General features: G+C 40.1%; 1 protein-coding gene across 1 annotated transcript in view; it reads left to right on the top strand.

Annotated features, from left to right (window-relative positions):
- plxna3 (plexin A3) overlaps nucleotides 1–14,942 on the top strand; it is a 135,761-nt gene extending 120,819 nt beyond the window's left edge. Inside the window, exons 21-38 of the mRNA XM_085345340.1 lie at nucleotides 71–190; nucleotides 364–483; nucleotides 565–708; nucleotides 3,392–3,626; nucleotides 3,705–3,847; nucleotides 5,131–5,286; nucleotides 5,431–5,531; nucleotides 5,877–5,943; nucleotides 6,230–6,376; nucleotides 7,948–8,107; nucleotides 9,395–9,498; nucleotides 10,882–10,978; nucleotides 12,425–12,502; nucleotides 12,970–13,082; nucleotides 13,371–13,540; nucleotides 13,646–13,858; nucleotides 14,366–14,516; nucleotides 14,844–14,942. Of these exons, the coding sequence (XP_085201466.1) occupies nucleotides 71–190; nucleotides 364–483; nucleotides 565–708; nucleotides 3,392–3,626; nucleotides 3,705–3,847; nucleotides 5,131–5,286; nucleotides 5,431–5,531; nucleotides 5,877–5,943; nucleotides 6,230–6,376; nucleotides 7,948–8,107; nucleotides 9,395–9,498; nucleotides 10,882–10,978; nucleotides 12,425–12,502; nucleotides 12,970–13,082; nucleotides 13,371–13,540; nucleotides 13,646–13,858; nucleotides 14,366–14,516; nucleotides 14,844–14,939 (2,415 nt within the window). The 3' untranslated portion in view covers nucleotides 14,940–14,942. The remainder of the gene's footprint in view (nucleotides 1–70; nucleotides 191–363; nucleotides 484–564; nucleotides 709–3,391; nucleotides 3,627–3,704; nucleotides 3,848–5,130; nucleotides 5,287–5,430; nucleotides 5,532–5,876; nucleotides 5,944–6,229; nucleotides 6,377–7,947; nucleotides 8,108–9,394; nucleotides 9,499–10,881; nucleotides 10,979–12,424; nucleotides 12,503–12,969; nucleotides 13,083–13,370; nucleotides 13,541–13,645; nucleotides 13,859–14,365; nucleotides 14,517–14,843) is intronic.
- The last annotated feature ends 2,089 nt before the right edge of the window (nucleotides 14,943–17,031 follow it).

Below are 17,031 nucleotides of genomic sequence, written 5' to 3'. Positions count from 1 at the left end.
CTTAGCCGTCAGCACTCTGCAGTCACCCTGCATTCTTCGTCCTAACCGGACTTCATGGTTTTCTCTCCAGTACTGCACTGTAGTCAATGACAGCACAATGACATGCTTGGCTCCTGGTCTGGTCTACACTAAACCCGACCCGCCAGAGGGGGCGCTACGGCCCGATGAGTTTGGCTTCATCTTCGATCAGGTATCGCTCACCCACAGCAAGCAGCACCTTCTACTTTATCATAGTACAAGCTTATGACACGCACAAAAGAAAAAAATAACCTGAATCACACAGATCAGAGATAAAAACACACGTGGAGCATTTTTACTCTAAATGACATGTTGACATTACATTAATATTTTCATCCTGTGCAGGTGTCCTCTTTGCTGGTGCTTAACTCCACCCCCTTTACACACTACCCGAACCCAACCTTTGACTCCTTGGGGAACTCTGGGATCCTCGAGGTGAAACCAGGGTCACCCATCATCCTCAAGGTTTGAGTTCTCAAACTTGATGCAATCCATATTCAACGTATATGTGTGAATGATCCAGCTAAACTTGTCTGTGTGTTTCAGGGTAAAAATTTGATCCCTCCTGCCCCTGGTAACAACCGCCTGAACTACACAGTCCTGATTGGAGAGTCACCCTGCCTCCTAACCGTGTCAGAGAACCAGCTGCTTTGTGATTCACCGGATATCACCGGAGAAAAGAGAGTCGTGGTGAGTAATCTCCTCTTCATTCTTACCTTAACCAGTGATTCATAGAAAACAGCAAGAAATAATCAAGAAAGGTTACAGGACACAGGAAAGGGAAGTTTGTTACATTTTGTTTTTAAAGTGAACAAAACTGTAAAATACAAAGAGGAAACACACAACTACAAAGCAAGAAAAGAGAGACAAGAGACCATAACATACAAAAATGAGACAAAACAGTCGCTGAAACCAGAAAAAACAGACAACAAAGATACAAAAAAGACCTGAAAAAGGAAAAAAACATTATAAGGATGCTTCAGACTACACAGAGATTTAAAAAATGGCCAAAACAAAAAACAACCACAATGACCACAAAGAGCAAATCAAAGACACCAAAAAGGATTCAAAAAATGACCATAGAGCCAATAAAAGGGACAAAAACAGGTAAAAACCTCTGCAAACATCAACTTTATATAACAGAAAATGAACCAACCATGAAGCAGGAAATCAATAGATCAACTTATTACAAATAAATATTTTGTGTTGGTGTATGTAAGGTTTTTTTTATGCTGAATTTATTTCCTGACTGAGCTTCCGAAAAGCTTTCTGTCAGCTTTTTCCAGACCTTTTAAGAGTTCATGTCTAATGTGCTTATTTCTCCACAGAAACGCCACCTATTTATTGTTTATGTCTTTGTTTACGAGGGGCAGCCAATGAGAAGAAAGCTGGCTTACAGGGAGAAATGAAAGACACCTAAAATGGCTTGTTTTAGCTAGTAGGTGAACTCAGTATGTGAAAAATAAGGATTATTTTGAACTGTGAATAATAGAAAGCTACTTTAGTACAGTGGAATTATAAAGCTGGATATGAGAATAATAGGTCTCACTCATATTTTTAAGGTTTTTTGAATACCTGTAAGTGGATTTGGCTTTTCTCCTCCATCTACCAGGATTCACTAAAGTATCACATGAAAAACAAGCCTAAAATAGCTTTGATGTGACTTTGTCTAAGTCATAGACACTGACTGTGTTTACATGGACTTGAGTATCCTGGCCGTGAACTACTTTTTGAAGGGAGAACAGAGACAGGAAGAGGAGGAGTAGGAGGATAAGGAGGAAAAGGAGGGGGTCTTTATAAAGGTGAAAGTCATTAAGTGCAGCCGCAGGGAGTCATGGGTAATTGGTTCAATATCACATATCATAGAGTGACACACACACGCACACAGAGTAATGTTTCCTGGACTTCAGAGGACATTGCACTGCCTTACACTCATTTCCTGAAGACTAAATTTAGCCCAAGCTTAACCATACATAACCGACAAATACGAAACAAACAAAAGCAAGAACATTTTCAGATATATAAGAAAAAAAATTGAATTAATAATAAGAAATAATCATTTCTTTACACATGAATGAGATACACACAGCTCAGCCTGTGGAAGAAATGAATAAACTCTTATCACTTATATGATTTACCTTATGGGGACTTTTTTGTCCCCACGTAGTGGTTTTGTACATACATTCATGTCCTCACAACACCATGTATACAAACACACACACACACACACAGAGCTCTTCAAAGTGAAGTTGGTATCAATGAACAGAACCTCCTACGAGACAAACTATTGATATATTATTAAAAGTATCGATTATCATTTCAGAATGCCTCCCTCCCCTCCGGCGTCTGTTCATATCTTCTTTATCATTTATTTATCAGTTTGTTCATAGTACCTTCATCTGTTGTAGAATCGATATTAAAAGGCTGTAAAGAGGAAACACTTTAATGAAACATTAATACAAGAGACAACAAAGATAATGAAACACGTATAACATGAAGATCTATCTGTGTGTGTGTGTTTATACATTAACTGTATAATTTGTTACAATTTTGTCTCTTTAAAAGACTGAAAATCTGTATTCTCCTGCAACAAAGTATCATTACCAAAGTTACTGTGTAACATCTGCACAGTGGATGGCAGCATTTAAAACTTTACAGTTTTTCTTTAACCAAAGCTAAACTGTGTTAGTTATGAAGGATTTAACAGAGTAATTTAAGGGAGGAATTGTACTTAAAGCAGCAAAATGCCTCAATTCAGATAATTCCATACAGTTTTATTCATATTGTGCCAGTTCACAACAGCTTTATATTATAAACTGAATATTAGTGAATCACAACTATCGGACGGGTATAAACAAGCACATTAGCGTCACAGTTATGGGATCATAACTGGAATAAAATATAAGATATAAGATGTGCCTGTCTCCTGGACCCAAATTGGGAGCTGTTTCACAGGAGAGAGGCCTGATAGCAGACGACTGTGTCTCCCATTCGACTTTTGGAAACTCTAAATATCTCGAGCAATCCTACAGTTTGAGAGAGAAGTGCTCTAGTATAATAGTATGATATCATGAGGTCTTTAAGACATGATGATCATCCAGGACTTTGACAGCTAAAGGGTTTTAAATGTAACTCTGGATTTAACAGTTAAAATAGGCTAATATAAGAAAAATATGTGACTTTTTGATCACAGAGTCCATTTCATGAAGCTTTCATGACAATATGTGTCTTTATGGCACTTTGAAATAAGGTATGACAACTGTGAGATAATCAAAAGTAGATAAAAAAGTTGTGAAATTGATCAAAAGGGAAAAAAACTTTGATGTTGGGAGGTAACCGTGTCATAAACACGTTTTTGTTCTGTCTTCTGTAGATCTTGGTGGGTGGTCTGGAGTACTCCCCGGGCATGCTCCATATCTACTCCGACAGTGCCTTGACGCTGCCTGCCATCATTGGGATCGGAGCAGGCGGAGGCGTGCTGCTCATCGCGATCATCGCAGTGTTGATCGCTTACAAGAGGAAGACCCGTGATGCCGACCGCACGCTCAAACGCCTCCAGCTGCAGATGGACAACCTGGAGAGCCGGGTGGCGCTAGAGTGCAAAGAGGGTGTGTTCTGCCTTCCTTCCTTACCTCCAGTCCTTCCTTCTGTGGTGATTTGTTTTAATGTTCTTCTTCCTCTCGCAGCCTTTGCGGAGCTGCAGACAGACATCCAAGAACTTACCAATGACATGGATGGAGTGAAGATTCCCTTCTTGGAATATCGGACATACACCATGAGGGTCATGTTCCCTGGGATAGAAGAACACCCCGTCCTCAAAGAGCTTGACGTATGTACAATACGGCAGGATGTTCGGATCTTTGAGTCTCTGGATCCACAATTTTTCCCTGATCATAATAACAGGGTGTGGCAGCAAATCAGCCCACAGGTGGAAAGAATTTCCTAAACTTGGTGAACTATAATTTCCAGAGATTAGTTTTTCTTCCCTGATTATGGATTTATATTTAAATTAGTTCTGTAGATTATTACTGTTTTGGGTTTTTTTAGGTTTATTCCTATTTATTTCTATTTTTAAAAAAGACAATCTCCTTCTTTCAGGCTTAAAAATTTATATTTGTGATCTTTTATTTATATTTATTCTAATTTTATTTAGTTTAACCAGGTTTATTCAAACATTTTATGTTTATTCATATTTATTTCCCCTTTAGGTTTATTGAAATTTGTTTAGTTCTGTTTTCAGGTTTTGTTTTTGAACTTTGTCAGTTTTATTGAAGGTTATTCTCATTCATATCTTTAGGTTTATTGTCTGTTGTACAGATTTGTTCATCTTTTATTTTTTATTTTTTCACATTTTTTCCTATTTCAGTTTGGTTCTTTGTTCAGGGTTACTTACATTTATTATATTTGTTCAGGGTTACTTAGATTTATTATATTTGTTCAGGGTTACTTACATTTATTATATTTGTTCAGGGTTACTTACATTTATTATATTTGTTCAGGGTTACTTACATTTATTATATTTGTTCAGGGTTACTTACATTTATTATATTTGTTCAGGGTTACTTAGATTTATTATATTTGTTCAGGGTTACTTACATTTATTATATTTGTTCAGGGTTACTTACATTTATTATATTTGTTCAGGGTTACTTACATTTATTATATTTGTTCAGGGTTACTTAGATTTATTCCACATCTGTCAGGTTTGTTCATGTTTATTCAGGTTTATTCTGCTTTTGTCATCTGGTTGAGTTTATTGCTCTTTCCTTCTTTCATCCTCCGGGCTTATTTATTAAATCCATTTAAATTTCTGATGGTTTTTCAGATTAATAACCACTTGTACAAATTTAGTCTTTTTTCAGTCCTAGCTTGGTTAACTTGCCTTGTTCTGATTTATTTCCACATGTTTAGGTCTTAGGTTTTGGGGGGTTGTTTAGGATTTTTCTAGTTTATTTAGATTTATCAACTAAATAATGAATTTATATTTATATCACTGTGGATTTGTTGATGTTTATTTGGTTTACTGATGTTATCTTTAACCTCTGACCTGACCTCTTGGTGAGCGACTCTCTGTTTGTGTTTAAATAACTAAGTGCACATGCATCTGTTTAGTCTCCAGCCAATGTGGAGAAAGCTCTGCGTCTCTTCAGCCAGCTGCTGAACAACAAGATGTTCCTGCTGACCTTCATCCACACGCTGGAGGCTCAGAGGTCGTTCTCCATGAGAGACAGGGGGAACGTGGCCTCCCTGCTCATGGCTGCTCTGCAGGTATCTGTCACAGTGCTACAGCCTGCTAATTATGCTGGTTACTACACCTGTAGTGATAGCAGTAGAGGCTTGTAAACCTATTATGAGTTAAAAAAAATGTAAATAATTGCTGAGCGGTTTAAGTCTTTGTCTTTGCCTCTTCAGGGTCGGATGGAATATGCTACAGTGGTGTTAAAACAGCTGCTGGCCGACCTGATTGAGAAAAACCTGGAGAACAGAAACCATCCCAAACTGCTGCTGAGGAGGTGCGTTCCCTGCTGTTCACTTTAAGTTTGACTGTTTTCAGTGTGAGTGGGTGGTCACACCTGGAATATTAAAGCTGATCTGCTGAATGAATCCACGTCTGGCTGATTAACAGCCTGCACTGAATGTGTCGCATCCCATGTCTAAGAGCTACTTCAGAATAAAAGTCCTTGTTTATGAAGCCGGTGTAGCAGCCCTGTCTTTCCTCCTTCAACCCCCAAATCCCTGCCTCCTGCTCTCTAACTGATCTCATTAGGCTCTTCCTGTCCAATTTGATGTGACCAATCAGGAAAGAGCAGGAGTTAATGTTTTCACTAATGACCTCTGACCTGTATATATGTGTTTAGGACCGAGTCTGTTGCTGAGAAGATGCTGACGAACTGGTTCACTTTCCTCCTCCATCGATTCCTCAAGGTACACCATCCTCTCTGCTTTTTCCTTCCTTCCTTCCTACCTTTCCTCCTGCTCCCCCTAATTGACCTCATTAAAGTCTGCCTCTCAACTCTGAGCGTGACCAATCAGATCAGAGCTGCAGCTAATTTATTCATAGGGAATGAAGGGGATTGGCTTAAATCCCCCTGATGAGTTTTGAGGATTAAACTGTAGTAATAAACCTGGCTTTCCTCCTTCTCTTCTTTCCTCCTTTTAAAAAAAATCTCCCCTCCTTCCCTTCATTCCCTCCCCTCTTCCTGTCCTTCAGGAGTGTGCGGGCGAGCCTCTCTTCATGCTGTATTGTGCCATAAAGCAGCAGATGGAGAAGGGACCGATTGACGCCATCACCGGAGAAGCTCGTTATTCTCTCAGTGAAGACAAACTCATCCGACAGCAGATCGACTACAAACAGCTGGTAACGCACACGCGCACCCACACCAACCAAAATTAAATACAGCAGTTTGAGCTGTGACTGAGTGCAGCTGCGGTGAGAATAGACTGCTGGTTTCACCATATTTTGGTAGTTTTGTTTATTAGTTATAAACCACATTTCCAGCCTTAGCTTTGTCAAGTCATTCCTAGAGAAATTTGATGAAATAAAGCACACGGCCGTTTAAAAAAGACAAAAAACGCTACATATTTATTCACTTTCCAGTTTAAAGATTTGCGGCTAAGGACATGTAAGCTTCAATCATACATCATCTTCACTGCAGTAACCCAAGTCCTCGTGGCCCATTGACGGCTAAATGCTAAACATAACAGCGTGTCCATAATAACACATTATACTGGAAACAAACTGGGTAATTGATTTTTGACTTGACCTAAACTAACTTCCCAAAAAAGCCATCTATTAAAAATATGCAATGACAAATGGAAATAATTAAATTTGTTAAAAAATCTTCTGTAGATATTTATGATTTTTTTAAATGAATTCATTAATTTAGATGCCTTGAATAATGAAGTGAAGCTCTAATGTGATGTTACCTCCATTAAATCTTTGTTTTATTGACAGGCACCTTCTGTATCATTGCCCAACAGAAAGGTTTTAAATGACAGCACGCCATGTCGGGGGTTTTTCAGTGAATAGCAGTGTTGAAATATGCAGTATAAGTTTATGCTATAGCAGCACGTTTAAGCCAGAGCTCTCAGTCTGTCGGCTGTCTTGCTTGTTTGTTCCCTCCACGTTTACCCAAGGTCAATCATTTGTGTTAATTTAACTAATTTAGACTTAATCTGTTAATAAAAATCAATTTCATAGAAAACAAATGCAATTTTTGTAATTGATAACCTCAAAACAAACATTTATATCACTAAATGAGGCAGTGCTTTCCAGAACAGTCTGTGTTACTCTTTAATTGCGTGCTATACGATATAGCTGAGTAGTGTGTGAGTGTATGAGTACAATATGTTTCTTATTTTATTTGAAATACACAGCTGGCTACTGACTTGTTCCCCATAATTTTGCAGCAGGAACCAGCAGTGTTTTATTGGTACCTGATTCATACAATAAACTCACCCTGTAAATTGCAGGCTCCCTTATAACGTGTTACAGATGAGTCCTTTAACTCACCACAAAGTGGATTTTGTTGCGTTCACTGTATCCATAGCAACAAGCATCATTGAAGCACAGAAGCAGGATGTTTACGACCACTCGGCGTTGTTTTCTGTCGGGGGTCTGCGGCGAATGAAAGTTCAGTGTTTGACACACCAGCTGGGGATTATTATAAATTATGTAAAGGGCGTGTGTGTGTGTGTGGGGGGGGGGGGGGGGGGGCATGTTAAGTCAGTGAGGGTCCTCGAAAAGACTGTGTGTGTGTGTGTGTGTGTGTGTGTGTGTGTGTGTGTGTGTGTGTGGTTAAAAATATCCAATTTAGCAGCCAGTGACGTTTTCCTCGCTGTGACAACACTGTGGTAAACACACAAGCAGCAGCTTAATAAAGTTTGGTGCAGACAGATGAGTCTCTGCTTTCTCTCTCGCCGTCTCAGACGCTGATGTGCATCCCCCCTGAGGGTGAAGTTGGGACTGAGGTGCCAGTGAAGGTGCTGAACTGCGACACAGTCACTCAGGTCAAAGACAAACTGCTGGACGCTGTTTACAAAGGAATCCCATACTCGCAGAGACCTCAGGCCGACGACATGGACTTGGGTAACTACTGACAGATATCCTACTTCAAGAAAAGGCGCAGACAGTATAAAACATGGATGCAGCTTTTCATCTGCAAAGTGCATTCTTTCTAATAGCCTGCAGGGGGCGACTCCACTGGATGCAGATAGAAGTATTGCTGTTTCAAAGTTGTCACTCAGTGTATGGCCTCCGTGCTGTTTCAAAGCCTAATTAAATAGAACATGAGATTATTTTGGTAATAATGGTCGTTACCGGAGTCACAAAGGTGGCTACAGTCGGGTACGTTCACTGGTTTATAACTTATGACAGGACTTTGCTAACCAATGGATGACATCTCTGTGGCTGTGATGTGATTTTTACATAAACTTTGGATTAGCTCAGAAAATATTTTCTTGTTTAACAGCATAACATCTACAAGTCAATGTTGTTTTTCTAGTTTTTGAGACATAATTGCAATTGCTATATGTAAGACGCTACTGTTACTCAGTGAGTTTAACGTCACCATCACCACTCAGGTCCCGTCTTCAGCATGATGGGGTTTAATGTCCCCAACAACCCGCCAGCTGCTAGTTAGTCCCCAGGACTAAAGACCAGTTGGCAACTCCCTGGCAACCACTGTGGCTAGATAAAAATGTTTCCTTAACTGGTTGGCAAGCGGTTGGAGTTGCTGGTACTAAACAGGCAAAACTGGTGGCAACCGCAATGCAAACCAGAAAGAGGAAGCGTTAGCCTTCAAAGTAAAAGTTCCATCTTTTAAAATGGACTGTTACAGTTACACAGCACTACTTTTACTTCAGTTCCAGTTTGTATTGCACCTTTCACAGTTTTTCTGCATCTCAGCAAGTAGTTGAGCGATAATTTTATACAAGTTGCCTGCAGCAGTTGCTAGAAACCACAACCACTGTGGCTGGTTTTACCTAGAGACAGCACTGCTTACAAACCAGTCGGGGGATGCTAATTTATCCCTAGTGGGGGAAAAATAAAAAACCCTGTACCACCGAGTAAACAGTCACTACGCATGTGAGTTCTTGGTAAATGCATCTTCTGAGACACACGACACCTGCAAAATATACTTGTGTATCTAATAATTGTATTAAATTAGGTGAATACATGTATGAATGACAAAATGAGGAGAATAGGTCCCCATTCATCAGAATTTCAGTAAATAATAAAATGTCAGTAAAAATAAATCAGTTACATACTCCAGCAGAGAGTCGTCAAACTTAAGCCCAGTTCATTTAAAACATGACTGCAGTTCGGGGTTGGGTGGACAGTTCTCTGATCCTTTGTCTGTGCTCGTGATGTCAGAGTGGCGTCAGGGTCGGCTCACAAGGATCATCCTGCAGGACGAAGACGTGACAACTAAGATAGAGAGCGACTGGAAGAGACTCAACACGCTGGCGCACTACCAGGTACAGACGTGCATTTACTGCAGAGATCACCTGAAAGTTTGTTTGTTAGCAGTTTCATCCACATGAAACCTTTTAGTAAGAATATAATATTTTCTCCACATTTGAAACATTTTCAGTAAAGAAACTTTTAACTGTTTATCTTGTCTAGTTAACATAAATACCATTTATTATTATTTTCCCTATTTTTTATTCCTTTCTTTGTTCTTGTCCCACAGTGCTTTAATTCCCCTCTTCCCTTCACTCCTTGTATGTATTTAGTCTGTGTTTCTGTCCTCGGTCTGTCGGCTGATTTGGATTTCTGTACAGCCTACACCGTAACCTGCACAAGTGGGTGATGCTGCTGACGCCAGTCACTTGTGTGCACGATGGAGACAAATAAAATGTTAGGAGAGTGGTATTCACACGTTTTTCCCAAACACTCCAGCAAAAAGTATCCTGAACATCACAGCTGGAATCAATGGTGCTTAACAGACCAATCACAATTGTCGAGAGCTTTAAAAGTGCAGTTACATTTCTACCAGCAGCAGGTCGGGTTATGTCTCCACTATACAGTAAAAAGGAAGGTAGTGTTCATATTTCCACCCCTGATTTTAGCACCATTGTGTTAATAACTGAAGACCTTATGTAAGATTACATATAAGTCTTTCATTAATAGCTTAGTGGAATTCCTGACTTTTGCACACTAATGGGAAACATTGCTTTGTTACAGAAACCAGCCGAACATGTTGTTTGGTGAAAAGAACAGATGTTTTACTTGAAGAAGTCAATAAATCTTCTCAGTTTTCTTTCACAAATACAAGAAAGAATTGAAAATTAGACAGTTTGAAACTACTGACAACCACAAGCCAAACCTTTGAACCCAGACAGCACCAAAGCTTTGATTTACGTAACATTATCCAGGAAAACTCTTATATTTAACATAATGTAATGGAACATACTATATAGTATAAGGAAACATAAAATTCTATTGCATGAAGTATTGTGATATAGTGTAACATAATGTAATCTAATATACATACAGTATAAGATCATTTTGAGGATTAAGAAGACTGTTGAAGATGTAATAGAATGAAAGAATGGTCTAATGTAAGTATACAGTCAGTCCACTTCATAATACTTAAATGGCACTCGTAAAATGACTGTGCAGCTGCAGATTGAAAACATTTCCTCTTGCCGATTTATTAAAATCTCAGCGGCCTGTGCACCCTCGCTCTCTGTTTGAGCTCCGAGCAAGTTCGTGTTCTTCATCAGCTCCTGCAGCGGCACGTGTGGATTTTGTCAAGATTGTGGACGGGATAAGAATCGACTGGCTGAACGGATAATTAGTCAGCTGATTGATGGAGCGATTGGCTGACTAACTGATGTTTCACTGTGCATTGCTAGGTAACAGACGGCTCCGTGGTGGCGCTCGTCCAGAAGCAGGTTTCTGCCTACAACATCGCCAACTCCTTCACCTTCACCAGATCGCTGAGCAGATACGGTACTGAGCGCGCTCGCTCACACACACACACACACACACACACACACACACACACACACACACACACACACACACACACACACAGTTATTAGGTTTTCTTGCTGGCCAGTTCTGCATCGTGTTTTATTGGCAGGGTTAATGGTTTCCAGACTTTTCATATATCAAATGCATCATTCTGGTTTATTTCACCTGACTGTATTTCCCGTTTCTATTACCTCCTCATAGGTCATGCAAACTTTTCATTCTCTACCACATTGCACATATTTCAAGAAATGGAGGAAAGTTTAATTTAGCAACAGTCCAAACATTTTTTTAACTGCAATTTAACATTTGCTGTACTGCCTGTACACGCTGCAGAAATGCCAGCATATCTGTTTTTAACAAACCTGAGGTAGCCTGGAGTCCTTCAAGTTTCAAGGTTATCATGACTGCCAATGGCATCGCCCGCTTGGACTGAATCCGCCACAGTATTAACACTGTGGTGGACTGCTGGCTCTAAAAGCAGCTCAGTGCATCCATTCAATTTGCTTATAAATCAAAGTAATGAGGGTTTGAAACGTCTTCACAAACTTAAAGAATGCTTTATGGTTCCTCCTTCTTCTGGTTTTTAAACTCGTACCATGATCTGGATTACTGGTAACCTGTACGGACAACCCAACCTCTACAGGAAGTCTCTCTCTTTTGTGTTTGAGCACAGCAGGAACTAGCAACTATTAAAGTTAGAAGAACGGCGTTTTTAGTCTTTAGTCTTTTGATATGAGTATACGGTGATTGATTTAGACAGTGTGGCAACACCATCAATCACCATCTTCAAACATGTTTTTAGGAAACAGTTGGCTCCAAAACTGGAAGCAAACACAGAGGATTGGACCGACAGTGAAGTGACAGAGAAAATCTAACACGATATTCACTCATCAAAAAGAATTTTTTGTTCTCATGTCTTCTCAGCTTGCTACCTTCAGTGTCTGCCCACAGCTAGTTAACGTGAAGAGGAAATAAATGTATTTAACACGTCTGAGAGTCACAATAACTTTGGAGGTGGAAAGTAAAAGTTAGCACAACTCACTGAGACGCTACAGACGAATTAATGGGGAACACAGCAGTCAGAAATAATAATAATCTGAGATTGATTTAATCCATAACACTTGCGAGATTACAGCGTTTACATTCCGTTGGTGAAAATAAATTTTACACAGATGTATTTTTGAGGGCGTTACAAGTTATACAGATGTGGTTTGTTGGAAGTTATGCACAATGACTGTTTACCTTTATAGCTATAGCAGCTGTGTGGAAAACAGTGAAAGTTTAGTTTATATCCAGGCCAGATGTTGTTGTTCAGTTCTCACCATTAAAGCACAGTATTGACTCACAAAATCAGTGTTCAGCCTCTTCTTTTCTAACCAGATGACTAATCAGGAACATCTTTCTCTCTGTTTGTGCCATCAGAGTCTTTACTGAGAACATCCAGCAGTCCCGACAGCCTGAGATCCAGAGCTCCAATGATCACCCCAGACCAGGAAACTGGTAATATGGCAGCAGATATACTCAGATATAGTAACTTTCTTTACATTAGGATACATCTGTGGTGTTTTCATGTGTTAGACCTTTAAGTTTGTTTCAAAGATGCTGTGAAAGATGAACAGGATTCATTGCTTGTGTTGAGACAGCATTACATTTAACTTCTGTGACAGCACAGTCATGATCTTTGATATACTTGGACGTTTTGTCTATCTCAGACAAAAACTCTGCCAAGAAAAAGGAAATTATATTATCTAGATACCAAAAATGATAATATTGGAGTTCTATAGTTAATGAATAACACCTGAAATAAAGTTTGACACAGGGTACCTACAGAGTGATGCCAGTTTTTGGCAAATTTGCAGGTAATTGCTTCAAATAAATTGATAATAAACCAAAGAAAGGAGTAAAACTGAGACTTCTGTGGCTTCTGGAAAACTGGGATTGGTAATCGAGCCTTTGTGTCTTTCCAGGAACTAAACTGTGGCACCTGGTGAAAAATCATGAGCACAGCGACCAGAGAGAAGGAGACCGTGGCAGCAAGATGGTTTCTGAAATCTACCTGACCAGACTTCTAGCAACCAAGGTACCTCAAACAAAACAGCACAAGCCTTCACAGATGTCAGTGTGGGGCTTAAGATTAAAGTTACAGTAATGCCTTAAAGTATGGCTGTAATAATCATCTTCATTGTACGCAGAGACTGTAGTTTCAGAAGATGTACATTTTGTATATTATAATCTAGTTTAATTAAAATAGGTAAAATGTTAATTTTAACCTTCTGAATTTGTCCAATGTTTCTGGTTAATGATCTTTTTTTTTCTATTATCTAATTTTTAAATATTTAAACCTTTGTTTTGGTCCTCGCACCAACAGGGGACGCTGCAGAAGTTTGTGGATGACCTGTTTGAGACTGTGTTTAGCACCGCCCATCGTGGCTCTGCACTCCCATTGGCCATAAAATACATGTTCGACTTCTTAGACGAGCAGGCCGACAAACGACAGATAACTGACCCAGACGTCCGACACACCTGGAAGAGCAACTGGTGAGAGAAAGTTGCTCAAGAATGTGGATTTTAAAAAAATTATAAGGTAAAGTCACAGCTGTTTAAATGTTTTTTTAAAAACATCTCTTTTCTCTGTTCTTGCAGCCTTCCTCTCAGGTTCTGGGTGAATGTTATTAAGAATCCTCAGTTTGTGTTCGACATCCACAAGAGCAGCATCACCGACGCTTGCTTGTCAGTCGTCGCTCAGACCTTCATGGATTCCTGCTCGACGTCTGAACATCGGCTCGGCAAAGACTCTCCATCCAACAAACTGCTCTACGCGAAGGACATCCCCAACTACAAGAGCTGGGTGGAAAGGTAGATAGCACGCTAACTTATTAACTAATACATCCTGTGTAAAGCAAGTATCTAACATGTTAATTAATTTATATATTTAAGAAAAATAAATGAGTGAGCTGGGTTTAGGTGTAAATAACCAGTTAACTAACCTGCTAATATTAGCTGATGCCCTATGACAAGAAAGTGACTGATCAATATAACCTGTCAGAATTAATATGTTTAAAGTAGCTACTACAGCTTAATTTACATTCTGAAGAGCAGAACTGTAGAAAGAAAGAAAGAAGAAAGGCTTGCAGAGACTGAGACTCTTGCCTTATTAGAATAATAGTATGGGGTCATAATCACATTAATTAGTGCTGATGATTAATAAGGCCTGCTCATGCAAAATGTAAAAATATTACACCATTAGAGCTGGCGACTTGGGTAATTATCCTGGTAAATTAACCCAAAAGCTACACATTAACTTGCTGATGCAGTTAAAGTCTGAAGTTAGTCACCACAGCTAACTTTGTCTGTGTCCTTCAGGTATTACAGGGATATAGCCAAGATGCCTAGCATCAGCGATCAGGACATGGACGCATACCTGGTGGAGCAGTCCCGACTCCACGGAAATGAGTTCAACACACTGAGTGCACTCAGCGAGCTCTACTTCTACATCAACAAGTACAAGGAAGAGGTGAGTGAGTTAGTAACTTTGAGGTTTGACATTGGCATTCGCTACATGACTGATGTTGTAAAAGCAACTAACACGACCTTCCAGTTCTTTGGTTCCCCTTAAGACTTGCCTCATCAACTTACCTTACATGGCAGTAAAATAATAAATCAGCTAGTCATCCAACCCTGACCTTGAGCAAGACGATCCTTTCCCACATCCTCTGAACCACTCGTAGCACCTCTATCAAAATAACATTTTCACTGATGCACGAACAAGTTTGTTTATATCAGGGACATGAAGCAATACCCTTAGCTGATATCATTTCTTCTGTTTTTCCCGCATGTGCAGATCCTAACAGCACTGGACCGGGATGGGTACTGTCGCAAACACAAACTGAGGCACAAACTGGAGCAAGCCATCAATCTGATGTCTGGAAGCAGCTGAGAGAAGGGGAAGGATGAATGGACTGATGGATTGATGGATTGGGGGGGGGGGGGGGGCGTGGGAAGATGAATGGGGGAGGGGGAAATGAGGGCATTTGGTTTTTCTGAACTGTTTAAACAGTCAGCCGAACTGCTCCATGTTGGACCGAACTGACAGCCGCAGCTCCAGTTGCATTAGCAATCAATCTATCAGTAATTTATTTGTCAGTTGATGGATTGATTGACTTGAAGATCGACTGGCTGGGTGGGACCCCAACTACCTCCATTTGGTGGATTTTTGGGGTGGAAAATTGATTTCCAAACCGATGCGGATACATTTACTATGGAACTTTGAGTCATTTGGGGGCAAAAAATAACCCTTCTAGATGCATCTGTCGGTTTGGATTTGATTTTACTGCAAGCAGGGATCAAACAAAGGGGATGTAGCTGTGGGCTAAAGACTGTGTCACGTTTCTCCGAACAGTGGATGTGACGTGAGAACAAAGTGACCTGACTTCAGCTTGCTTCGGAACTTAACAGGTGCTTGGTTGAAAGGTCGGATCAAGTTTCCATGAAAGCTACAGACTACACTTTGAAAAGCTTGTTCTGTCTGAAGGATCAAGAAACTACGCCTATGGTCAGACAGTCACAGGAAAAACACAACAGGCTGGATTGAACTTTAAGAGCCTCATCATAATCTGAACAAGTCCAGGGCTAAGTCAAGGCCTACCACAGAGGTTCAAAGCCTCTTTACTGATGTCGTAACTTTGGACCACTTATCCTCAACCATACCCTTAGCATTGTCTGGAAGAATCCACTGTAAGGAAGTCAGGTCAGAACTTGAGGCTGGAAGCGACAAAGTCAAGTCACCGATTTGGAATATCTGACCCTACCGTGGACTTTTTTGGATTCAGTTGGTTGTTTTAAGCTTTAATGAAGAAGACGAAAGCAAATAAACTAAATGTCCAATAAACCGATGGCTTGACCTTAACTTGAAATCACTGGATGCTAAGAGGATTTGGACATAGAGTAATAAGGACTCTGAAGGGAGATGATATAACTTGACCTTGGACTTGTTCGGCCAAGCCTCGTCAGGATCTAAATGTTTCTAAGTTGCTGTTTAAATAACCACTCGATTCTCTGGACAATCACTCTATACCACAGCACACTGAGCCCGATGCCTACTGACAGACCAGTACCTGTGTCCATAACCGTTTCCCGTCCTCCCTCTTTTCTTCACAGTCCATCAGAAGTTTACCTCCTAATTTTCCTCGTCCTACTCCTTCTCTACCTTCCTTTTCTTTCCTTCTTCGCTCTTTCTCCCCACCTTTGATTCCTGCTCGTCCTCGACCCTCTACCCTCCATCATTGGTCAGTCATGCTGGCCTCTGGCCATCCTACTGGCCAAGAAGACTCTTTAGTAATGTACTGCCCGACCAATCAAGACTGTGGAATTCGCCAGAATTGTGAATAATTTACTAGAAGTGAATATAAACGAATATAGCATTACGTTTTGAATACATTCCAGCACAGGCACACAGGCAAGGTCTGTAAATAAGTAGGTTGACTGTAGAATTTTTCAACAGAAAAAATCTCCAAAAGTGGAGTAACAGGCATTTTTCAGGCCCACAAGAACCTAGACGCTGGGGTCCTGGATACAAACTTTGACGTTTATTGGTGCAGCGCTTTATCGACAGACCTTGCACATACATATACAGCCATGCTTTACAGCACCATGCTAAACATGCCCAGGGGGAAATACTGTGCAGAGCTACAAGCCCAGTGCCATGTAAAGACCGGACCGGATCACATCAGAACTGGACCGGACTTGGACCAAATCCGGACTGAAAACAACCCGGAATAGAATTTTAGCCGGACCGGACTCAAGAACTCTTAAGACTTGTGGCCATAATTGTAAACAACAAAAAAAAGAAAGATAATAATGATGACAAAGTATAAAAAAAGAATACAAAAGAAAGGAAAAAAATATTGAAATGTTAACATGTAATAAGAACTTTGTGGATTTGACGGTATGGATTTTAAAGAGCTGAACTTGTATACTGAACGTTATGCTACATCAGAATCTGGAGGAAGAGCAAGAGCCAGGAGGCAGAG

Source organism: Diplotaxodon limnothrissa, linkage group LG20 (genome assembly GCF_057381915.1).
Source record: "Diplotaxodon limnothrissa isolate DT_005_m linkage group LG20, D_limnothrissa_male_GT1.1, whole genome shotgun sequence".
In the NCBI taxonomy this organism is placed as follows: Eukaryota; Metazoa; Chordata; class Actinopteri; order Cichliformes; family Cichlidae; genus Diplotaxodon; species Diplotaxodon limnothrissa.
This window is presented reverse-complemented; position numbering and strand designations above follow the sequence as displayed.